Here is a 22,635-nt window from a genome sequence, read left to right on the forward strand (position 1 = left end):
AGCCAATCGCCATGCTGTTAGATGTCATGGGTCATCTATCGTTCAATATTGCATAAAACCCATCCAGACACATTTAATCTAATTCAACAATCAACACAAGAGGATGCATCAGATCTAATGATAAAACTCCTTTCATTAGACCCGTCCAGATGTGTTTGATCTACACACACAGAAACAGGTTGCAGATCTAACTAACATTGGGCCTATGGGGAACCAAGTGCCTGAAATTGGCCCTCTGTTTTAGATCTGTAACTAGCTACAATAGTGGATGGTTTCATCATTGCATCTGATGCATATAGATTTACTTAATTTAGCGGGATCTATGTAAAGTCCACGATCTATGGAATATGGTTTCTGTCATATCTACATTAATTTCCTACATTCCACATACATTAATCAGCCTGTCTGTGACTTGACTTCCACAGTTTATAGAATATGGTTTCAGCTAAGATATGAATCAGATCTAATGAAACCATCCACTCATTGTATTTAGTTACAGATCAAAAACAGAGGGCCAAGTTCCCTACAGGCTCAAAGCTAGAAATGCTGTTTCAAACTCGGTGATTGTTGCATTAGATCTTTTTCTGGATGGGAAGAAACAAGATGGCTGACTGCTAATCACCCATTACTTGAGTCCATTCCCCAATCAGACGTCATACTCCAATCAGTTGTCACTCAGTTTGATCGTAGCCTACTGTACATTGCACTTATGCCTTGATTCGTCAGTTTGTAAAAAGCAATAAGGCAATGTATGGGGAGTGCTTAAAGATCATACTATTATGTCATACAATTCACATTAATAATAATAGTGTGATGTATATCAATGCTATGCAACTAAAAATTAACAGGCCTTAATATATTTCACTATTTAGCTACTGTGTTATACAATATAATAAAACAATACTACACTGCATTATACTACGAAATGTAGTGGTGAAAGGCGTCATCCTTTATAAAACAGGTCTGTCGACCAATGAAACACAAGACCGTCCCAAAAAACAAACAAGCTTTTTTCCCCCCCATTTAGTTTATTGAAAACCCAGCAGTCATGACATCATCACCTATCGTCTACTCCTTTCCTGGTTGTGTACAGGCAGGAGGGGCCGACAGTAAACTAGTAGCTCTCATTCGCTCAAAAGCTGAGAAGAAGCAAGAACAAAAAAACAAAAAAGGACAACAATGCAGTGTGGACAGAACAATGACTTTCTATTTTCCTACTTTCCACCTTTTAACACTTTCTTTTTAAAAAACGCTCATGGTTACACAAATGCAGAAATAACACAAATGTGTTGAGGACGAGAGGGGTGCGCGACAGTTTAAGGGTGGGGTAAAAACTAGCAAGAAGGAAACAGAAGAGGGGGATGTGTGTGTGTGTGTGTGTGTGCGCGCGTGCGTGTGTGTGGGCGTCACGTACTCGGAACGCTGTGTTCATCTACTCCTTTCTCGGTTGTGTTTCTCCCTCGTGAAAAGCTGGTGAGGGGACCGATGACACTTCTTATACCCTCCCTCATTCTCTCTCCGGTTTCTCTCATTCTCTCTCTCCGTTTCTCTCATCCATTCTCACTCTCTCTCTCCGTTTGTCTCTCATTCATTCATTCATTCATTCATTCATTCATTCATTCATTCATTCATTCATTCATTCATTCATTCATTCATTCTCTCTCATTTTCTCCCTCTCTCCCCTTCTTTCCTACTTCCTTTACTCATTCTTCTCATTCTCCTCCTTCTTCACCTCCTCCTCCTCCTCCTGTCTTCATCGTTTCTTCGGGGGCGCGGCTGTGCGTGGCGGGGTGATGGGCCGGCCAGAGTTCATGCCTCCATACTGGTACTTGGCCTTCTTCTCAGACGGCTTCAGGATCTACAGAGAGGAACAGGTACAGGGTCAGAAGGTCACGGTAGGGTCAGAAGGTCACAGTAGGTTCAGAAGGTCACGGTAGGTCTAGCATTGTGGTCAGAGGAACAGGGTAAAGGTTAGAAGGTCACAGTAGGTCTAGCCTTGTAGTCAGATGAACAGGTACAGGGTTAGAAGGTCACGGTAGGCAGCCCTGTGGTCAGAGCATCTGATTAGTGACCAAAAGGTTGCTGGTTCAAGACCAGGCCAGGCCACTTGACAATTATTGCCTACCGCTGTGCCTTTGAGCAAGGTGCCTAACGCCAACACCAGCTCAAAACAGTCAGTTTGTAGCTAAATGACTAAAATGTAAATATTTCAGGGTTATTGACGCTCTGCGGCTTGCAACACGAGTGACATTTGTTGTCAGGTCAGCGTTGCCGGTACCTGGAAGGAGCACATCAGGGTCTCGTCCACACTCATCATGCCGCCGGCGTTGTCAAACTCGCCACAGTAGTTGGGGGCGGAGAACAGCGTCACCAGCTGGCGTTTGGCAAAGAACTCATAGCCGTCCTCCACCACCTGGGGGCGCCGCAGGAAGCACGGGGAAATACAGGAACACAAATAAGTGGACAAAGATAGAAGAAAGTAAGAAAGAAAGAAAAAAGAGAGAAAGAAAGAAAGGAGGGATTGAGTATGTTAGAGTCTACCAGGGTGTTTTAACACCAGAGCAGTACTGCTTGTGTCATTATTGAATAGTGATTCTTTATCATTACATGTCAGTGTATGCTGTTGTGCAACACTGTCCCTGAACTTTCCAAATACTAGACAATAGCCCCTTCAGTCAACTATGTGTGTGTGTGTACACTGTGAGCGTGTGTGTACACTGTGAGCTTGTCTGTGTGTACACTGTGAGCGTGTCTGTGTGTACACTGTGTGTGTGTACCTGATGCGCTCTGCAGATGAGGTCCAGGTCGTGGCGGTTCAGGAACTTGCTGACTACGTCGGCCCCGAAGGTGAAGGACACGCCGCGGTCGTTCTCCCCCCAGCCCTGGACGTCCTTGTCTGGGTCCGACCACAGCAGGTCACACAGCAGCCCTGGATCACACACACACACACGTTAGTAGCTACATCCGTAAAGTATACACACACGTTGGTAGCTACATCCGTACAGTATACACACACACACACACACACACACACACTAGTAGCTACATCGGTACAGTATACACACACAACAGAGGTGGGGCCACGCTCACCACCCACACACCATAAACAGGATCTGAGAGCTGAATTACGTCTCTAAGGTCTGCTGGTTCACTTCCTTATAAGGTCATGAGCTGGGAGGCCTGACGCACAGGGGCTACGTCTGGTCAGAACCTTCCAGTCCAGACCGCAGACGGAGCCCGTCCTCTACGACCTCTGCGACCTCTACGACCCTTGACCTCATCAAAGAGCGTCTCGCACTGTTCTAGAGATAGCAGCGGACGAGGTCATTCGAGGCAGCAGAACAGTCTATTTTTGGAAGCGTGAGCATTTCTTTGTTCAGAAGAAGAAAAACAGTTGGATACAGAGGCGGTCCTGGGGGGGCGGGGCCAAATGTGCCGCTTTTCACCCAGACCCTTTTTTTTTTTTTTTTCGGTGGTGTGTCCGTCCGTCCGTCAGCAGGGTTACGCAAAAACTACCAGACCGATTTTCATGAAACTCGGTGGAGGGGTGTAGCTTGGGTCGACTAACAAGCCATTCAATTCTGGAGCGGGTCCGAATCACGGGGCGGGTTCACGAGCCATCCAAACATGGCCGGGCCGGCCATTCACCACCCCGTTCATTTTTCAGACCAGGATAACGCTAAAACTACCATACCGCTTTTCACCAAACTCGTTGGAGGGGGGTAGCGTGAGTCCATTTAGAACCCATTCAATTGTGGCGCACACAGAGCCACGAAACGCATTCAGGGACAGAGGTCTGTGCTCTCTGAGCACCGTTTCTAGCTATTTATTTGTCATTTTTACATATAAACATGAACCCTCCCCCTTTAAGAATGAGTACATACTGCACCACAGTAAGAAACAGTATTGAAACTGTTTGTGAACCATCATAGCAGGGCTAGGCACTATTCACAGACAGTGTAGCCTACCCAGACGCAAACGCCACGCGACACAGATGCCAGCGGCCGCACACATCTCCCGTTTCATTTTCCTCAACAGACAAATCTTTCGTTTTCGTTTCTGTGTGGGTCGGAGCTGACCGGAGCGGCCGGGGACCGCGTACCTGCAGCCCATCGCCCGGCCCGGACTCACACACTGGGGCGAAAAAAGGTAGACTGTGTCCGCAATGAGTAGCAACGAAGCGGGAAATCATATCATATATATCTCACACCTTTTGAATTGAGCAGCTGCGAGGCCACCTCCTGGCCTCCTGCTCAGATATTTGAAATCTCTCCGATTCCTGTCAGCACGACTGGGCCAGATAGGTAGGTCGGATAAATTAAATCGTCCCATTCTGTGACTGCTACTAAAACATTGTTTACCCTGACCTAACTTGGGGTGTGGGGGTATCTGGTATCTGGCTAGACAGAGAGGAGTGAACTTAGGACTAACTGGGTCAGGTAGGCTGCTGCCTTGGCCGTTTAAAAACCACTGGAAACGGACGGTAGGCGACGCGTCTGTCAAAGTTCTTTCAAATGTTAAAGGGGCGGGGCCTGGCCACGCCTCTCTGGAAGGCACCTGGCCGATGCTGCAAGGTCAAGAGTGTTCGCTGGAATCTCACCATCTAGCTCCGGATTTAATAGTAGGATAATACTGCCCCCTTCTGGACGATCAAGGACATTTCACATGCTTTTATACTTGGAGACTAGGGAGGAGGCCTGTGTGTGTGGTACTGTATGTATCAGTAGTATGTATGGCATAGATTAGAGTCAAGAATATACTGAGTAAAGAATATACACATAACGGAGTAATAGATAATAGTAGTGATTCGATTCTTGGGGTCACGATTCGATTTCAAAACGATTTTTGATTACTGAGGATTATCGATTTGATAGATGAATCGACTTTGTAGTATACCCACACAAACACACATCATAAATCTTTATCTAGTACCACATCAAATATTCACATTTCATGGGATTCAAATATATCTGAGATGTTACTAGTAGTTGGACATTATGGGTACAGAAACACCATCTCTAAATGGAAAATCGACTTATGTATAGGTGTGTGTGTGTGTGTGTGTGTCTGTGTGTGTGTGACCTACCCGTGTCAGGCACGTCTGTGGGTCTCATGATGCGACGAATCTGCTCCATAGATTGCAGATCTGGAGAGAGACCTAGACACACAAACAAAAAATAATGAAAAAACAGTTTCAATAGTCGATTTATATATCGCGTGTCAATCGCAATCAATACTAGTGGTGAGAGCAAGTTCAGTAAGATTTTTACCCGCAAGGCATGAAATAAAAACCTTCATCTGTCAAATGGCAAAACCACACCATCCCCAGAACCATAGACACAACACTATCAGTGTTATCCCTCGTCTTCGTGTGTGTGTGTGTGTTTGGACCAGAGGTGTGGCGGTTCTGGGTACCTCCGTGGCAGCAGAAGATCTTCTCGTCCACGATGGCGGCGATGGGCAGGCAGTTGAAGCAGTCGGTGAAGGTCTTCCACAGCTTGATGTTGAACCTGCGCTTGCCTGGAAACCCGGCAGACACAGAGAGTGGGTTTCACTAGTCTCCACGCCAGATCCGTGAGAGTCCTTTCGCTTATACACTACGTAAGCTACGCTAACTACGTTACTGCATGCTGCAGATCTCTCTATGGGTCTGGGACACTTCATGCAAAAATCTGGTGCTCAAATCCTGGCGATTCATTGGTAGCGCCGGAATCCCGGCGACACCAATCAACGACTTTTGTGATCAGGCGCTCCCACCCATAGATATGCCCCGCCCATCTAACCCGGGCTAGAGTCTCTCATTTGCTGCTATGACCTGTCACTCTTTCAAATTTGACCCGTCGATACGCCCTCAGAACACCAGTTTGGGCGGCAAAGTGACACAGACTCTTATGTAGTATGCGGAGCGCAGCGATTCAACGTAATATTTGAGTCTGGAGAGAGACTAGGGTTTCACTAACACACAATACCAGGTCTCGTCCAATCAGGTGAGAGGGGTGTGTGATTAGTGTACCAGGGCTCCAACTTTTTTTTTTTACTTTGTACTGGCAGCACTGGTACTCCCAGCTTCAAAAGGCCGATTGTTTTCTCGTTTGAGCACAAACGGATTCTCTATCGAACTTTGCCAGACTGATGTGTGGACTGAGATCAGGATGGCCTCTCGAGGCTACAAATAAAAACTGAGTGTGTGAAAAAAGGCCGCACAATAACTTATTTATTATTATTTGCATTCGCACAAATGCTCCCAATTATATTTTGGGGTCGCACGGATTAAAGTTCCAGAGCATATGTCACCAAAACAGTCGAAAGCCCTGTGTACACTTATTATAATTGCTGTGTGTGTGTGTTACACGGGTGAGTTTACACATCAATTTCTGTGTGCATACAAAACACAGAAGACATATGCTTGAATAGGCCAAAAGGTCAAAGGTTCCAAATGTATCTGTGAGTTTGTGCCCCCGTATACATATACGTGTGTGTACATGTGTGTGTGTGTGTGTGTACAGGTGTGTGTGTGTGTCTGTGTGTGTGTCTACAGGTGTGTGTGCGCGCGCGTGTCCTGCTCACACTCGTCGTAGAAGCCGTAGATGCGGTTGATGGAGGCGCACTCGTGGTTGCCCCTCAGGAGGAAGAAGTTCTCAGGGTATTTGATCTTGTAGGCCAGCAGCAGGCAGATGGTCTCCAGGGACTGCTTCCCTCGGTCCACGTAGTCCCCCAGGAACAGGTAGTTGGCCTCGGGGGGGAAGCCTCCGTACTCAAACAGCCTCAGCAGGTCTGTGTACTGACCGTGGATGTCACCTGCGGTCAGAAACGGGGGAGGGGAGGGGAGGGGAAGAGAGAGAGAGAGAGAGAGAGAGAGAGATGACATATGATGGGAGAGAAAGTAGGTTCAGTGTTTTTGATTCTTAACTGACTTCCGCTAGCATTGCTAGCGACGCCGACATATTTCCGCACAAAATGATCTGAACAACTGTGAGGATGACCAGAAAAGCGGGCTAAACGTTGAACGTGCTCAACCGTCCCTTTAAAAGCGGGCTAAACGTTGAACGTGCTCAACCGTCCCTTTAAAAGCGGGCTAAATGTTGAGCGTGCTGCTCCGTCCCTTTAAAAGCGGGCTAAATGTTGAGCGTGCTGCTCCGTCCCTTTAAAAGCGGGCTAAATGTTGAGCGTGCTGCTCCGTCCCTTTAAAAGCGGGCAAAATGTTGAGCGTGCTGCTCCGTCCCTTTAAAAGCAAAGACATGTTTCTAGTCTCCTCAACTGAACTAGAAACGTGATATGCTACTGCTTTGGTATCTGATGAAACAGATAGCAAACTGATGACAGGTTTGGGCCTCATTATAAGCTGTGGTACAACATACTGTAGAAATCCACACTGTCTTTCGTGAGTCGTGACTGTGTGAATTTCTACCGTGGCAATAAACAACTTTGTGGTGGCTGATTGATTGATTGACATTGAAACTGACCACAGATTTTCAGGGGAGCCTCCAGCTCCAACAGGATTGGCTGGCTGAGGAAGATCTCCCGGGACTTGATGCAGAGGCCGCGCACCTCGGCCTCCGTCATCTGGACGATCTTCCCCGGGCGACATCCCCGCACTGAGACAGGGAGAGAGAGAGAGAGAGAGAGGGAGGGATGGAGAAAGGGAGGGAGAGAGAGAGAGAGAGAGAGAGAGGGAGGGATGGAGAAAGGGAGGGAGAGAGAGAGAGAGAGAGAGAGAGAGAGACAGAGAGAGGGAGGGATGGAGAAAGGGAGGGAGAGAGAGAGAAGTCGGTAGGGTAGGGGAGAGAGAGAGGGATGGAGAAAGGGAGAGAGAAAGAGCGAGGAGAGGGTAGGGTAGGGGGGAGAGAGAGAAAGAGAGAGCAAGAGAGAGAGAAAGAAAGACAGAAAGAGAGAAGTATGGAGAAAGGGAGGGAGAGAGAGGGGGGTCGGTAGGGTATGGGAGAGAGAGAGAAAGAGAGAAAGAGAGGAGGGAGAGAGGGGGATGGAGAATAGGGGGGAGAGAGAGTAGTCGGTAGGGGAGAGAGAGAGAGAAAGAGAGAGGGATGAAGAAAGGGAGAGAGAAAGAGAGAGGAGAGAGTAGGGGAGAGAGAGAGAGACAAAAGTATAAAAGCTACACACACTGACCACAAGTTTTCAAACAGTTTACAAGTGTCTGAAGCAGGAGGGCTTGTGAAATGCCCACGATGACAGCGCACATTCCTCGGGGAGCAGCGATAATGCCAGAATCTATAAAAGGACATGGTTTGTGTGCGGAGGGCACTAAAAACGCCTGTTGAGGAAGTCTGCCTGGATGTGTTTTCCTGGAGTGCGGGTGTGTGGGTGTCGTAGTGTGTGTGTGTGTGTGTGTGTGCGCGTGTAGGGTGGATGGGGGGTGGACGACGCCTCCGCCGGTCGAAAGTCCCGGTGTCTTCGACCGGCAACCTTGCCGAGGGCCCGCCTCCGCTCCGGGGGTAACATTTCCCGCGGACGTGCCGCTGTTTATCGTCACAACAGCGTGGAGACGTGTGACCCGGAGGGAACTTTTTAATAAGTATGAATATGAGGGTGCAGGTTTAGACAACAGAGACGAGTTGAAAATAGACCTGAATGGGCTCTGCTGTTGTGGCGCGTGTGTGTGTGAAGTGTGTACACTACCCCACCTGTCAGGACTGTGTGTGTGTGTGTGTGTGCGCGTTACTTGTGACACACACTCTCCGATAGACGGTGTAGATTGTTTACTGGCGGTAGTTGATGTAAGCCATGTATTTCACATTAAATCGCTGGGTTGGGGATTGAGATGAACAGCTTTACTAGATATGACCTTGATCTACCAGGTTGATTGTATGAATATTATAGATGGTGAAATTCAGTTTTATAAGCAACCTTTTTACAGTCTTATCGCTCCAATCACTCCAATCCAGTCAGTGAGTCAATGTTGTTGAGTTAATAGTCCTTATCTCACTTCCCCTCATGCCGTTCTACGCTGGCCTGGGTATGACCTCACTCCCCACTGAAAAGGCCTGCCAAGTGATGGAACCCGTCACAGCCACCAACACAGCCCTCAACACTGCCCCCAACACTGCCCTCAACACAGCCCCCAACACAGACACCAACACTGCCCCCAACACTGCCCCCAACACAGACACCAACACAGACACCAACACTGCCCCCAACACTGCCCCCAACACAGCCCTCAACACTGCCCCCAACACAGACACCAACACTGCCCCCAACACTGCCCTCAACACAACCCTCAACACAACCCTCAACACTGCCCCCAACACTGCCCCCAACACAGCCCCCAACACTGCCCCCAACACTGCCCCCAACACAGCCCTCAACACAGCCCTCAACACAGCCCTCAACACTGCCCCCAACACTGCCCCCAACACTGCCCCCAACACTGCCCTCAACACAGCCCCCAACACAGACACCAACACTGCCCTCAACACTGCCCTCAACACTGCCCCCAACACAGCCCCCAACACAGCCCCCAACACAGACACCAACACTGCCCCCAACACTGCCCCCAACACTGACACCAACACTGCCCCCAACACTGCCCCCAACACTGCCCCCAACACAGACACCAACACAGCCCCCAACACAGCCGGCACCAACAGTCCCAACACAGACACCAACAGTCCCAACACAGCCCCCAACACAGCCAGCACCAACAGTCCCAACACAGACACCAACACAGCCGGCACCAACAGTCCCAACACAGCCAGCAACAGTCCCAACACAGCTAAACGCACGTGTTGCTAAGTAACTGGTTTCGTGTGTGCAGTCAGTTTCAGCGTGACACGGGTATTTCCACCGCCTGAGCGTCAAACAAGGACAACAAACACCGAGTCTCCTCCGAACCTGACCAACTGTGCCATGGAACTCATCCATCGAACTGTGCCATGGAACTCATCCATCTAGTCAGAGAGCACCTCAGCAGTCCTACGCCCCGGGGCTGGCTCACCTGCTACCTGCGCGCACACACACACTCCTGCGCGTACACACACACACTCCTGCACGTACACACACACACACTCCTGCACGTACACACACACACTCCTGCACGTACACACACACACACTCCTGCACGTACACACACACACTCCTGCGCGTACACACACACACTCCTGCGCGTACACACACACACTCCTGCGTGTACACACACACACTCCTGCACGTACACACACACACTCCAGCGTGTACACACCACTCCTGCACGTACACACACACACTCCAGCACGTACACACACACACTCCTGCCCGTACACACACACACTCCTGCCCGTACACACACACACTCCTGCCCGTACACACACACACTCCTGCACGTACACACACACACTCCTGCGCGTACACACACACACTCCTGCGCGTACACACACACACTCCTGCGCGTACACACACACACTCCTGCGCGTACACACACACACTCCTGGAGACAGCTGCTCTGATTTACCTGGCTATAGGATGTAGTTATTTTTGTCACCCTCGGAATTGATTCAGGAATGGTTGCTAGGTGTGTGTGTGTGCGCAGTACCCCTCGCACAGCACCTTCACAAGCCCTCTCTCTCTCGCCCACTCTCTCCCACTCTCTCTCTCCCACTCTCCCTCTCCCTCTCTCCCACTCTCTCTCTCTCCCACTCTCTCTCTCTCCCACTCTCTCTCTCCCACTCTCTCTCTCCCACTCTCCCTCTCTCCCACTCTCTCTCTCTCCCACTCTCCCTCCCTCTCTCTCTCCCACTCTCTCTCTCCCACTCTCTCTCTCTCCCACTCTCCCTCCCTCTCTCTCTCTCCCATTCTCCCTCCCTCTCTCTCTCCCTCTCTCTCCCTCTCTCTCTCCCTCTCTCTCTCCCTCTCTCTCTCCCTCTCTCTCTCCCACTCTCTCTCCCACTCTCCCTCTCTCCCACTCTCTCTCTCTCCCACTCTCCCTCCCTCTCTCTCTCCCACTCTCTCTCTCCCACTCTCTCTCTCTCCCACTCTCCCTCCCTCTCTCTCTCTCCCATTCTCTCTCCCTCTCTCTCTCCCTCTCTCTCTCCCTCTCTCTCTCCCTCTCCCTCTCTCCTACTCACCCTCCCTCTCGTTCTCTCACTGCTCAGACACCACAAAGACGGTTTCTCTCTCTCTCACTTTCACTCTTTGTTTCACTCCACAATCTCTCTCCTCCACTCTTTCTTGCTCTCCCTCCCCTCCTCTCCACCACTCTCTCTCTCTCCTCCACTCGCTTCCCACTCTCTCTCTCCCTCTTCTCTCCACTCTCTCTCTCTCTCCCTCCCCCTCCTCTGTGCTCAGGGTGACGTGTTTGCAGGTCTGTGTTGGATCAGCTGACAGGGAGGGAGGCCCAATATAGGAGAAGATCAACACACACACACGCACGCACGCACACACACACACACACACACACACAGCTAGCAGCACCGCAACGCTGGCCAGGGAGGATCGCCTTACACAAGGGTATGGACTGGGCTAGATGACGGACGGACTCGCACACACACATGCGCACGCACGCACACACACACACACAAACACACACACGCAGACACGCACACGCACACACAGACACGCACACAGACACACACACACAGCCGCAACCACACACATATACAAACATAATCAAACACACACGTGCGCGCAGCCTCGCTGCCAACAGATGATCCAGTGACCTTGACTCCGCGTCCTGCCACTGGAGGATTCTGGGGGAGGTATCCCATCATCCCCTGCTCCTCCGCTGCACTGCAGCGCCGCTCGTCGGGAGATGGGCGGGCCAAGAAGCCAATCGCCATAGCAACCGGGCAGGTCAGCGCCACCCTGGAAAGGTGTCGGTGAGCGGAGCGAGCTTTAGGCACAGGCAGAGGGGCACGCGCACGCACGCACACGCACACAAACACACACGCACCTTCGCCATCGCCACCACATCATCTGAATACTAATAGTGCCTGGGACTAGGATTGATGTACGGGGGAGGTTTTGAAGGCTGTCAGCAGCGTGCAAACACACACACACACACACGTGCACACACACACACACACACACACATAAAGGTACACGCATGCTCACACAGGAACACACGAGCGTGCGTGCACACACACACACACACACACAATGGGTTGTCCGTGCCAGCACAACTGTGCACAATACCTTCACCTGCTAGTCTTCAGTGCATGTATATATGTGTAGTGTGTGTATACGTGTACTTGGGCTATTTCCTTCAATTCAGTTGCTTGGCTCTGTTGATAGTCAATTGGTAATTGTAGTTTAGTTCAGCACATTCATTGTGAATCTGAGTAACGCTATTCTGCTAAAAAATAATATGGTTAGCCTATAGGCTACACCACCTAGATCGAAAAAGTGGGAGAGTTCAGAGTTCATTACCAACCTAACGTTACCACACACCTAGCTAAGGTGGTGTTTATATGGCGTAGGTGTCGTCACGTCAGCGTACGTTACGCGCACAGGCCTTCTTGAAACGTGCGACGCCTACGCGGCGCGTGTGTAACAACGGTGTCTGCATCGAGTCGGTGTGAACCGCGGGCGCGTGTTCAGAGGTCTGTTCTGATGGAGGAGGGCGTACGAAGGCGCCGGGGAGGCGTTTTGAGTATAGTTCGGTGGCACGTTTTACACCCCATGCACACAACACACACACACTTGGAAGAATATCGCTTTCTTCACCTGGTGTCAATTCGGAATTCTTTTGTTTTATTTGAAGTGGAAAATCTCTATAACTTCAAATTAAATCTGTCACTCCTAATTTGGCCATGTTCTGAGAGGAATAGTCTCTGTGTGTGAGAGAGAGGGAGAGAGAGAGAGGGAGAGGGAGAGAGGGAGAAAGAGAGAGAGGGAGAGGGAGAGAGGGAGTGAGAGGCTCTCTCTACAGCTCTCCCTTACCTCTCTCCCACTCTCCCACTCTCTCTCTACAGCTCACCCTTACCTCTCTCCCACTCTCTCTCTACAGCTCACCCTTACCTCTCTCCCTCTCTCTCTCTACAGCTCACCCTTACCTCTTTCCCACTCACTTTCTCTCTACAGCTCACCCTTACCTCTCTCCCACTCTCTCTCTCTCCCACTCTCTCTACAGCTCACCCTTACCTCTCTCCCACTCTCTCTCTCTCTCTCTCTCTACAGCTCACCCTTACCTCTCTCCCACTCTCTCTCTACAGCTCACCCTTACCTCTCTCCCACTCTCTCTCTCTCTCTCTACAGCTCACCCTTACCTCTCTCCCACTCTCTCTCTACAGCTCACCCTTACCTCTCTCCCACTCTCTCTCTCTCTCTCCCTCTCTACAGCTCACCCTTACCTCTCTCCCACTCTCTCTACAGCTCACCCTTACCTCTCTCCCACTCTCTCTCTCTACAGCTCAACCTTACCTCTCTCCCACTCTCTCTCTACAGCTCACCCTTACCTCTCTCCCACTCACTCTCTCTCTACAGCTCACCCTTACCTCTCTCCCACTCTCTCTACAGCTCACCCTTACCTCTCTCTCTCTCTCTCTCTCTCTCTCTCTCTCTACAGCTCACCCTTACCCCTACCCTCTTCTCTCTCTCCCTACCTCTCTCTCTCTCTACAGCTGTGTGTGTGTGTGTGTGAGTGTGAGCGTGTAAATCTGTGCCTGACATCACAGCTCAGCCCTGCCCCTCCCCAGGAACTCTGCGTTCCACAGCTCCCACACACACACACACACACACACACTGCAAGCCTTCACTGTCTGTCTGGCTGTGTCCCATGCACTGTCTGCCTGTCTCTGTCTGTCTGGGTGTCCCACGCAAACGCACACACGCGCACACGCACACGCACACACACACACGCACGCACACACACACACACAGAAGCCCCTTCCCGTCCTGCATGTTGATGCCGCCCAACAGCCAAGGAGAGCTCTGACAAAGCAGCGCTCCCCGGACAGACGCGTGAAGGGCACTCTGGGAAAACAAAACCAGCGTAGCGTAGCTCAGCAACCCAGGCTCAGACCGGAGAGGAGAGGCCTCTATTCACACCCCAACGACGTTTCCTTTTCCGTTGTAAAGCCGCCGCGAGCAGCCGATAAGCGCGACGGGCCGAAACGGGGTTTTGTCGGAACGTTTCGGCGGATACGTTTTCTCCGATTAAACCGGACGTGGGAGGCGGGCGCGCTTTTGGGCGCGCGGCACGAGCGGCTTGCGGACGGCGTCTGCGGAGAGCGCGGCGGAGCCTGAACGGGCCGTAGGCGTTCCCGACGGGCGCCGTCTCTCCTCCGGGTGCTTTTTTTAATTTGGAAAGGGCGGCGCGGGTCAAGATGTTCCCCCCCCCCCCCCCCGCATGTTTTCTAGAGAGCACGGTTGACTTGACGCCGACTATGCGGGGGAGAGAGAGAGAGAGAGAGGGATAAGAGAGAGAGAGAGAGAGGGAGGAGAGAGAGAGAGAGAGAGGGAGGAGAGAGAGAGAGGGGGAGAGAGAGAGAGGGGGAGGAGGAGAGAGAGAGAGGGGGAGGAGGAGAGAGAGAGAAAGGAGGCCACGGTGAGAGAGAAAAGTGAATCGCACACTTCGCTTCTCGGTGGCGCTGCCATATATGGGCGTTGCCGCGACGGGAGGAAGGAGGAATCGGGCAGCGGGAGCCGAGGGAGAGACCCTCACTCAGGCCAGGGGCTCCGGCGACCGGCGTGCGCTAAGTGCTTAGTCGTCCCCCCCCCCCCCCGAAGCTCCCCGCAACAATACCAAGGCTGTGGTTCACAGCCGGCTATGTCAGCCCCGTTCACAACAGGCCGCTGATGTCAGAGTAGAGAGGGGTGGGGGTGGGGGGGGGGGGGGTGGGGGACGGATATCAGATAGTCATTGTCCGAGACCGAATCGCTCCGCGCGACACGTCTGGACTCGACCCCGCTCGTCCGAGGACCGCGTCGAACCCGGCTAAATCCGGTTTACGGATGCTCGAACAACCGTTGGCGAAAAAGCTGACAAAAATCATGCGCTCGAGTCGTGCGCGCGTGCCGTCGCTACCCGGCCGGCGCCGCTACGGAAATGTCCTCGGGCGCTTTTTTTTTTTTTGGGGGGGGGGGAGCACGTTCTGTTCCTGTTCCTACGCTGTTGTAATGGTCTTCCCACGGGGGCCAGCAGGGTTCGGCCTCGCTCCTCCTCCCCTCTCCCACTCGCCAGCCATGGAAAACACTGACCCCCCTCAGTGGCAGAGGGACACGCCGTGCCCGACCCGTACAGAACGGGGGGGGGGGGGGGCTCGCCCAGAAATCCCAACTGCCAAGAGGATGGCATTTCTGGAACTTTTTTTTTTTTTTTGCCTTATCTCGCCACTGAGTACTTTTTTTGTTCCTCGTTAAGTGTCTGGGGTGAATGGCGGCCATTGTGGAGCGAAAGAAAGAGTGAGAGTGAAAGTGAGGGAGAGACAGTCTGAGCAGTGAGAGAACGAGAGAGAGGGAGGGAGGGAGGGAGAGAGAGAGAGAGAGAGAGAGGGGGCAGGGAGATTAGCAGTCTTCATGGTGTCTGAGTAGCGAGAGAACAGGAGAGGGAGAGGCAGAGAGAGAGAGAGGGGAGAGAGAAAGAGAGAGAAGGCGGGGAGAGAAAGACCGTGAGAGGAAGAGAGAGGGGGGGAGGGGGGCAGGGAGAGAACGAGGGAGAGTGGGAGAACGAAAGGGAGAGAGGGAGGGTAGAAACAGTCTTCCCAGTGTCCGGGTGAGAGAAAGGAGGGAGAGAGCAGAGAGAAACAGTCTCCACGGCGTCCGAGCGAGCGACACGGTGAGAGGGAAAGAGGGGGGAGAGAGAGAGAGAGAGAGAGAGAGAGAGGGGGAAGAGAGAGAGAGCGAGAGAGAGAGAGAGAGAGAGAGAGAGAGAGAGAGAGAGAGAGAGAGAGAGAGAGAGAGAGCAGTTCGCAGTAGAGCCTGCGAAGCCACCGAGTCCCCCGTGCCACAGCTGGTGCCAGGGGGCGCGTCGTCTCCGTCCCTTACAGCCACCGCCATTGTTGTGTCCGCACCCCCCCCCCCTCACACCCACACCCCCCCCCACACACACACACACAGACCACAAACAAACCCCCTGGCCACCGGCAGCACAACAACATTCTTCAACATCGTCCCTCCTCATCCTCAACGAGGGCACGCCCCCCCCGCCACCCACGGCCCTCTTTTGTGGCGACGCACGCGTGGAAACGTGATATTTCCAACGCACGCAGACGCGCCCGTGTCCCGTAGACCACCGCTTCCAGCTCCGAGAGACGCCGCGCTCCGTCCGGACGTTTCCGCCGCTCGAAAGCGCGCGTTTGGCCGACGGGCGCGGAGTTCACAAATCTTTTTTTTTTGTCACGTTTTAAGTATACTTTGGCATTAAAGGGATATTCTGGAATTTTTGAACAAGGGCCTCATTTTCGACTTACCTATGATGGTTTTGACTGATGGAGATCATGTTCAGTTAATTCCATGCTGTAGATAGCTTTGGGTTGTTCCAATTTCCACTGGTGGCTAATGCTAGTGCAACACCATGAGGTAACGTTAGCCTGTCCAAAAAAACACCTCCAAACACCCAAAGCTCACCCAAAAACAAATTAAATATGAGTAAAGTCTCTTTGTAAATATGAGTAAAGTTCTTGTGTGTCTATTTACTATCCATTTTGAATTCAAACTATCATGTAATCCGTTTTGAATTTGGGGACCTATATTTCTGTCTGAGTCTGCAGGCAGAGTAACACTACAAGTTGCCTGGATACGGTCACAGCACTACTAGCAGCAGTTTAGCAAGGAGGTTGCAGTAAAAAAAAAATCCAGAATATCCCTTTAATCTAACGTCGGCTAGAATGTGAACGCATCTGCCGTGACGTGAATTCCTACCCTACTATGGACGTGATATCACCACCATCTTTCCATAGGTCTACAAATGAATTCCATGAATGGATGTGGTGCCACCTGGGAGGGCAGCGCATACAGACAGAGAGCCCCTTGTCTGGCTGCCTTTAAGCTAGGGCATGTGGGCATAACATCTGTGTGGGGGAGAGAGATATAGAGAGGGAGAGGGAGGGAGGGAGAGAGAGAGAGAGAGAAAGAGAGAGAAGAGAGATGGTTTTATTTGTTAGATTGTAGTATTTTTTGAAGATTCTGAAATGACAATGGATATTTGGGGATTTTGTGATTTTGACAAAATGTTTCATGTTTTACTACTATGCTGTTGTTATACAGTATGCTGTTATACAGTATGTATGCTTTGGAAAATATGCATCTTATAATGCCAATAAATTGATGAATTTGTGTGTGAACTTATGAATTCAATTGAGAGAGAGAGAGAGAGAGAGAGAGAGAGAGAGAGAGAGAGAAAGAGAAAGAGAGATGAAAAGAGGTGGAGCTGGAAAAGGCCTCACTGTAAACATAGCTCTCATAAAACCAGCAGCAGAGAGGTGAGTGGAAAATGGAAGGGAATACCTGCGGTCAGGGAAACTCAAAAAACTACAACAGCACAAAGGAATCAACAGGAAACTACCAGGTAGTATTTTCCAATGCTTGACATTACAAGGTTGATGCTGGAATTCGAGGGAAATGCTCAACTTTATTAGCTATGTGCACAAAACAAGACCTTAAATAATAATGTGAGATGGTACAAGGAATGAGACGCTTCAGAAGACTGCCGGCATAACACAGATACAGGACACCGACTCCATCAGCAGTTCCCAATAAAAACACCCAGCTAGCTAGCTAATGCTGAGCTGTGCTACTTGATGAGCTACTGGTGTGTGTGTGTGTGTGTGTGTGTGTCTGTGCAACAACACACGGTAAACTGTCACACACACCCACACAGAAACAGACACACACACAAGCAGATAGACACACTCACACGTACGTTTGAATGCGCACACACGCACATATACGCGTACACGCACGCGCACACAAACAAACACACACACACACACACACCTGTGGACTAGGCCACCAAGGTTCACTGCTGGAGGCCATTGCGATTGTAACCCTAGTCACTGGATCAGTGCTAGCTGTGTGGGAAGGAGACAGAAAGGCCACAGAGCTATGAGACTAACAGTCTGCAGCTTCTAATGCCTTTACTCTCTGTGTGTGTGTGTGTGTGTGTGTGTGTGTGTGTGTGTACTGTATGAGCATGTGCATGTCACCAAAGGGGTGGATAGGCAATTACCACCAGGGACAGCTGCGCCTGCTGACATTTAATGAGGGAAAAGGGAGGGGTCATGGCTTACACTTAGGCTGGACACTTAAGAGGTGAAAAACTACCATTGCACACACACACACACACACACACACACACACACACACACACACACACACACACACACAGACACACACAGACACACACAGACACACACACACACACAGACACACACAGACACACACACACACCGGGGAAGACCCATCCTGATATATAAGTGCTCAGACGGTGATATGGTGACCCAGAGAAATGGGTGTTAATGTATTCCGGGCAGAGGTCAAATGATAGGCCAGCCAGCCAGCCAGATAACCAGCTAGCGCTGACCGGGATCCAGCTCAAACAGGGTGGTTAAGCCCGTTGTTGATAACATGGATGGAATCCAGACAACAACAAAATATTTCAGACATAAACACGGAAAAGCACAGAACAGAGATCTTTGGTTAAATTGCACTAAAATTCGCAAACATGTATGATTTAGAACAATTTGTAACAATGTGATGAACAAAGACATGTACAGTATTAACTTCACATCCCCATATTTTGGAGTGGCTGCTAGTTTCCTTCTTGGCGTTGTTTTGAGTGGTGTGTTGCTTAATAATTATAAAAATGTAAAAATCTGAATGATGAAAAATAAATGAGAATACAGAAAATGGTGGGGAATAAGATATTTCATAGGGCTCTAGACGGTACATTGTTTTGTATGTGCCTCACTAGCCTATGTAGCTAAAGGCATTACAAAAACATGCCACAATGCAACTTCAATAGTGTGGGAGTTTATGTGAGTGTTTGTTAGCATTGGGAGTCTCTACCTCACGATTCGATTCAGAGGGCAACAATGTGATTATAAAGCGATTATCGATGCATCTTGATCAATCAACATTTTTTATTGGCGTCTCGTGTTTGTTGTGTTCTCAAAGTATTTAATTTTAGCTCGAATCAACTTGTGTGGCTCTTGTCCTGGTCTTTTTTCCCCTCGACTTCATAGAAGCCAAAGTAGCTCCATACTGTACATTCATTCAAAGCGGGTCGGATTCCTTTCTCACGCTCAGCCGTCTTCACCGAAACTCAAAATGTAAACTCGACGCACGTTTATTTCACATCCGCTTCCTAACTTACGATTCGGCATTTTTTTTTTATTCTTATGGTTTCACCATCAAGCCGCAAGGAATTTACACTTAGAAGAATTTTCCGCATAGAGCGATGCATCGCGATGCGTCTAAGAATCGATCCCCCCCCCCCCCCCCATCGTCCCTAGTATTTGTGTTTACGTGAGACTGTGAGCGTAACGTGTGTGTTGCGTATTTGTGTGTGTTGTGAGGGTATAAATAGCTCCTGAATGCACCCCTCAGAAAGGGTTGACCGTTGGTGTTTTGTGGGCCAGTGGGACGAGCGCTAGCTAGCGGAGGAGAAAGAGAGGGAGGAGGAGGGGAGCGAGGGAAGAGGAGGAGAGAGCTGCCTGGATACAACACGCACATCTGGAAGCCTTTAAAGGCCGATATCCATCCAGTCTCCCCGGTCGGCCGTTTCCTCGGGGAGTCCGGCGCGGCCGGCCAGGCATGTAGCTGTGCTGGCTGAGGACCCGGCGGTCACGGCCGGCTCCGCCTGCGCTACGGCAGGACCGCTTATGTAACAGAGGTTCAGATCCCAGAGACCCTTCGTCTGCTCTATGCATGCTTTCGCTGGCATTGTTGGCATGTGAGTGTGTGTGTGTGTGTGTACAGTAGGCTATCTGTGCCTGGGGTGTGTGTGCAATGTTCGATACTTCACAGTGTGTTAACAATGCATGACAGTGTATCTGTGTGTGTGTGTGTGTGTGTGTGTGTGTGTGTGTGTTAATATTCTGTCCATCCACTCCCTGCTGGCTGGTACAGGGGTAGGTTTACTGAACACACGGGGAAGAGCAGCTTCTTGTGTGTCTTCTTTTGTTCCATAGGGACCAGCAGTTTTTCCGACCATGGGCTCCATCATCACAACGCATCCCAAACCAGCTAGCAGCGCAGCGCAGGCCAGGGCCGTTTGTTTTCTTTGAGCTCAGAGACTCTTAACAGGGCTACGTCATAACTCTACAATATCAAAATCAAAATAGATTTAGATTTTTTTTTTTTTTTTTTAAAGTTGTTTATACATTTTCCATCCTAGCACAGGAAATTGCTTATATAAGCCTACTATTCATTCACTGGCACTTGCAGACTACTTTTTAGTCTGAAATGGCTCATTTGTTAACAGCAGGGCTTGGCCCATAGTTCCAGGGCTGGCAGTGTTTCATAAGGTGATTTCTACTTCCTGTCTTAGTGACGGAATAGTGCAACAGATGAATCTGGAGGTGGTGATTTTGTAATCATTTCAGCTGTTGCATTGGAATGGTTTAAATCTCTCACTCACAAATTATTTAATAGGGCAGTTTCGGTTCCCTTGTTTTAGACCCATGTTTTAGAGTGAATGTATCAGTAATAATACATTAAAAAATTAAATAGGCTAGACCTACACTAATTAATAATAATTAAATTCAAGAATTCAGCCAGTCTTTCAAAGGTTACGACTATAGTCGTCATCCGACAAAAATAATGTAATCTAGCCTACTAAACAACATTTTATTCGCTAAAACAAATCGATGAGTGATAGACTATCTCCTAATTAACGACTATAACTCAAACTAGTGACAAAGCGAACCGAAAATTAACAAGTCTGAAACTTAGCTCGATGTTGTCATGTTCATCTACAGAAAACGGCAATCGTCGCTCGAGTTAAACAACTTTGTTCTAACAAATACCATAAGCAACGCAACTATTATGGCAATTTGTAACATTCTCTTTGGGATGTTGATGGAAAGGTGTTAGTAAAAACTACTGTAGCCTACAAACCAAAATATAAAACGTAGTCTAATGTATAGCAGAAAGGTCGTTGCATAGGTGTGCCTGTTTGGAATTAGTGACGGAAAACCCTGTGCGTTCAAATAACCGGGCTTTAAACCGGCCGCTAAAATAAGCCTCGTATTGCACAATTATGCACGAAAAACGACAGTCATGTACATCTAAAGGCAGAGAATAACCGGAGTCTTTTCAAATTTCGATAAAAATATAAACTTTTCAGCAAACTCACCCTCTAAAAGCCTGGATATCAGAGAATCCACGTCCAACTCCCCCTCCGCCATTTCTGTAGTGTGTGCTGTCAGTGCTTGCTGCAAGTAGGCGCCGCCTGGCCGCATCACAGCAGCGGAATGCGCGTCGCTGGGTCTCACCGCCCGAAAATCTGATGCCAGTGGTGGCAACAGGTAGCCTATGATCACACTAAAAAGAGCAGATTAGAATAGAATGGAATATGATCAAATAGAAAGAGGCCTAGTACAGTAGGCTATATTGTCCTACAGGGCCTAATTGCGCTCATAGCTGATTAACATGATTGAATCTTGGTGGTATTTGCAAGCAACTGGTGTCTACCCAGATCCCCGTCTATGAGAGCTCCCGTTAAACATGGCTTTTAGCGCCACCTTCTGGTCGTTTGGCACGATTACATGATGCGTATGTATGCACTTCAGATGGAGAGAAATAAAAAGTGTTGAGTTTTAATGGTGAGACGCAGTTGGGACTTTCCTGCTGGGATGGACCATACATTTTGGTCTGAAGCTCTTCTGAATGCTGAGCACTCACTGCCCGAAATGTCGCATCGTCATGGCCATGACATGAACACGGCGTACCCCGTAAACCTGTCAAAAAGCCATGCATAGCCTACTCTTAGGTGCTTTTACCCAGCATGCAACATGTAGCCTGAGGTTCACACTTCACTTTACTCTTTAATTAAAGAGTCCTTAGCACTCATAATTGCAACTTCAAAAACAATAACAAATGTAGGCTATCATTCCTCAAGTTTCTTTGCCATTTTTATCGTGCAGTCATATGCACTGTCGAGCTCATTCGTAGCCAATAGAACAGATTATTAAAATGTATTTCAGCTTCTTCTGTGTTGTCTTTTTGTTATATAGGCGACATTAACTACAATATTGACCAGTAACTGTAGGTCTGGAAGAACAAGACGAGGAACACAATGACAGTGTCTGACAACCCTATATCACTGTCAATTATCCTAACAAATCATAATAAAAATTAAGAGTTTTATTAAGGACAGGACAGCAACCATGTAGTAAAGTTAGGATAGCCTATCAGCCGTACTGTAGGCTACCTGTTGCCTTGTTGACTGCCATTGGGCTCTTAGCCAATAAGATGACATTCATCATCATTTGAATTTCCTGTTTGAGGCTTTTGGTAAACCCTTGTCTGACTCACAGGATGTAAGTTTTTCAAATAAGTCTCTCAATGGTGCCGGCTATTTCTCGATAGTCCAGTCATTCTGTGGTTTGACCCAAGGGAAATTACAATAGTAATCATTCAACGTGTTATGTGATCCATAGGGACATCCAAATAGTATATAATAGGCTATTCAACGATTTAATACAATAATCCTTGACTTGTCTTCGATCCTCCAGACCCATTCCTCCGGGGGTAGCGAGTTTCCCA

General features: G+C 49.5%; 1 protein-coding gene across 1 annotated transcript; it reads right to left on the minus strand.

The window, feature by feature from the left end:
• Positions 1–1,024: 1,024 nt before the first annotated feature.
• On the minus strand, positions 1,025–21,322 carry LOC311320496 (serine/threonine-protein phosphatase PP1-beta catalytic subunit). Its single transcript, XM_084452258.1, has 8 exons — positions 21,224–21,322; positions 7,464–7,595; positions 6,568–6,798; positions 5,416–5,520; positions 5,087–5,158; positions 2,778–2,929; positions 2,279–2,413; positions 1,025–1,858 (listed from the first exon to the last, which is right to left on the minus strand). The coding sequence occupies exons 1-8, from the start codon at positions 21,273–21,275 to the stop codon at positions 1,754–1,756; spliced, it is 984 nt and encodes a 327-aa protein (XP_084308384.1). The 5' UTR covers positions 21,276–21,322; the 3' UTR covers positions 1,025–1,753.
• Between the last annotated feature and the right edge of the window lie 1,313 nt (positions 21,323–22,635).

The sequence above is a fragment of the Borostomias antarcticus genome, assembly GCF_949987555.1.
Source record: "Borostomias antarcticus genome assembly, chromosome: 17".
Classification (NCBI taxonomy): domain Eukaryota; kingdom Metazoa; phylum Chordata; class Actinopteri; order Stomiiformes; family Stomiidae; genus Borostomias; species Borostomias antarcticus.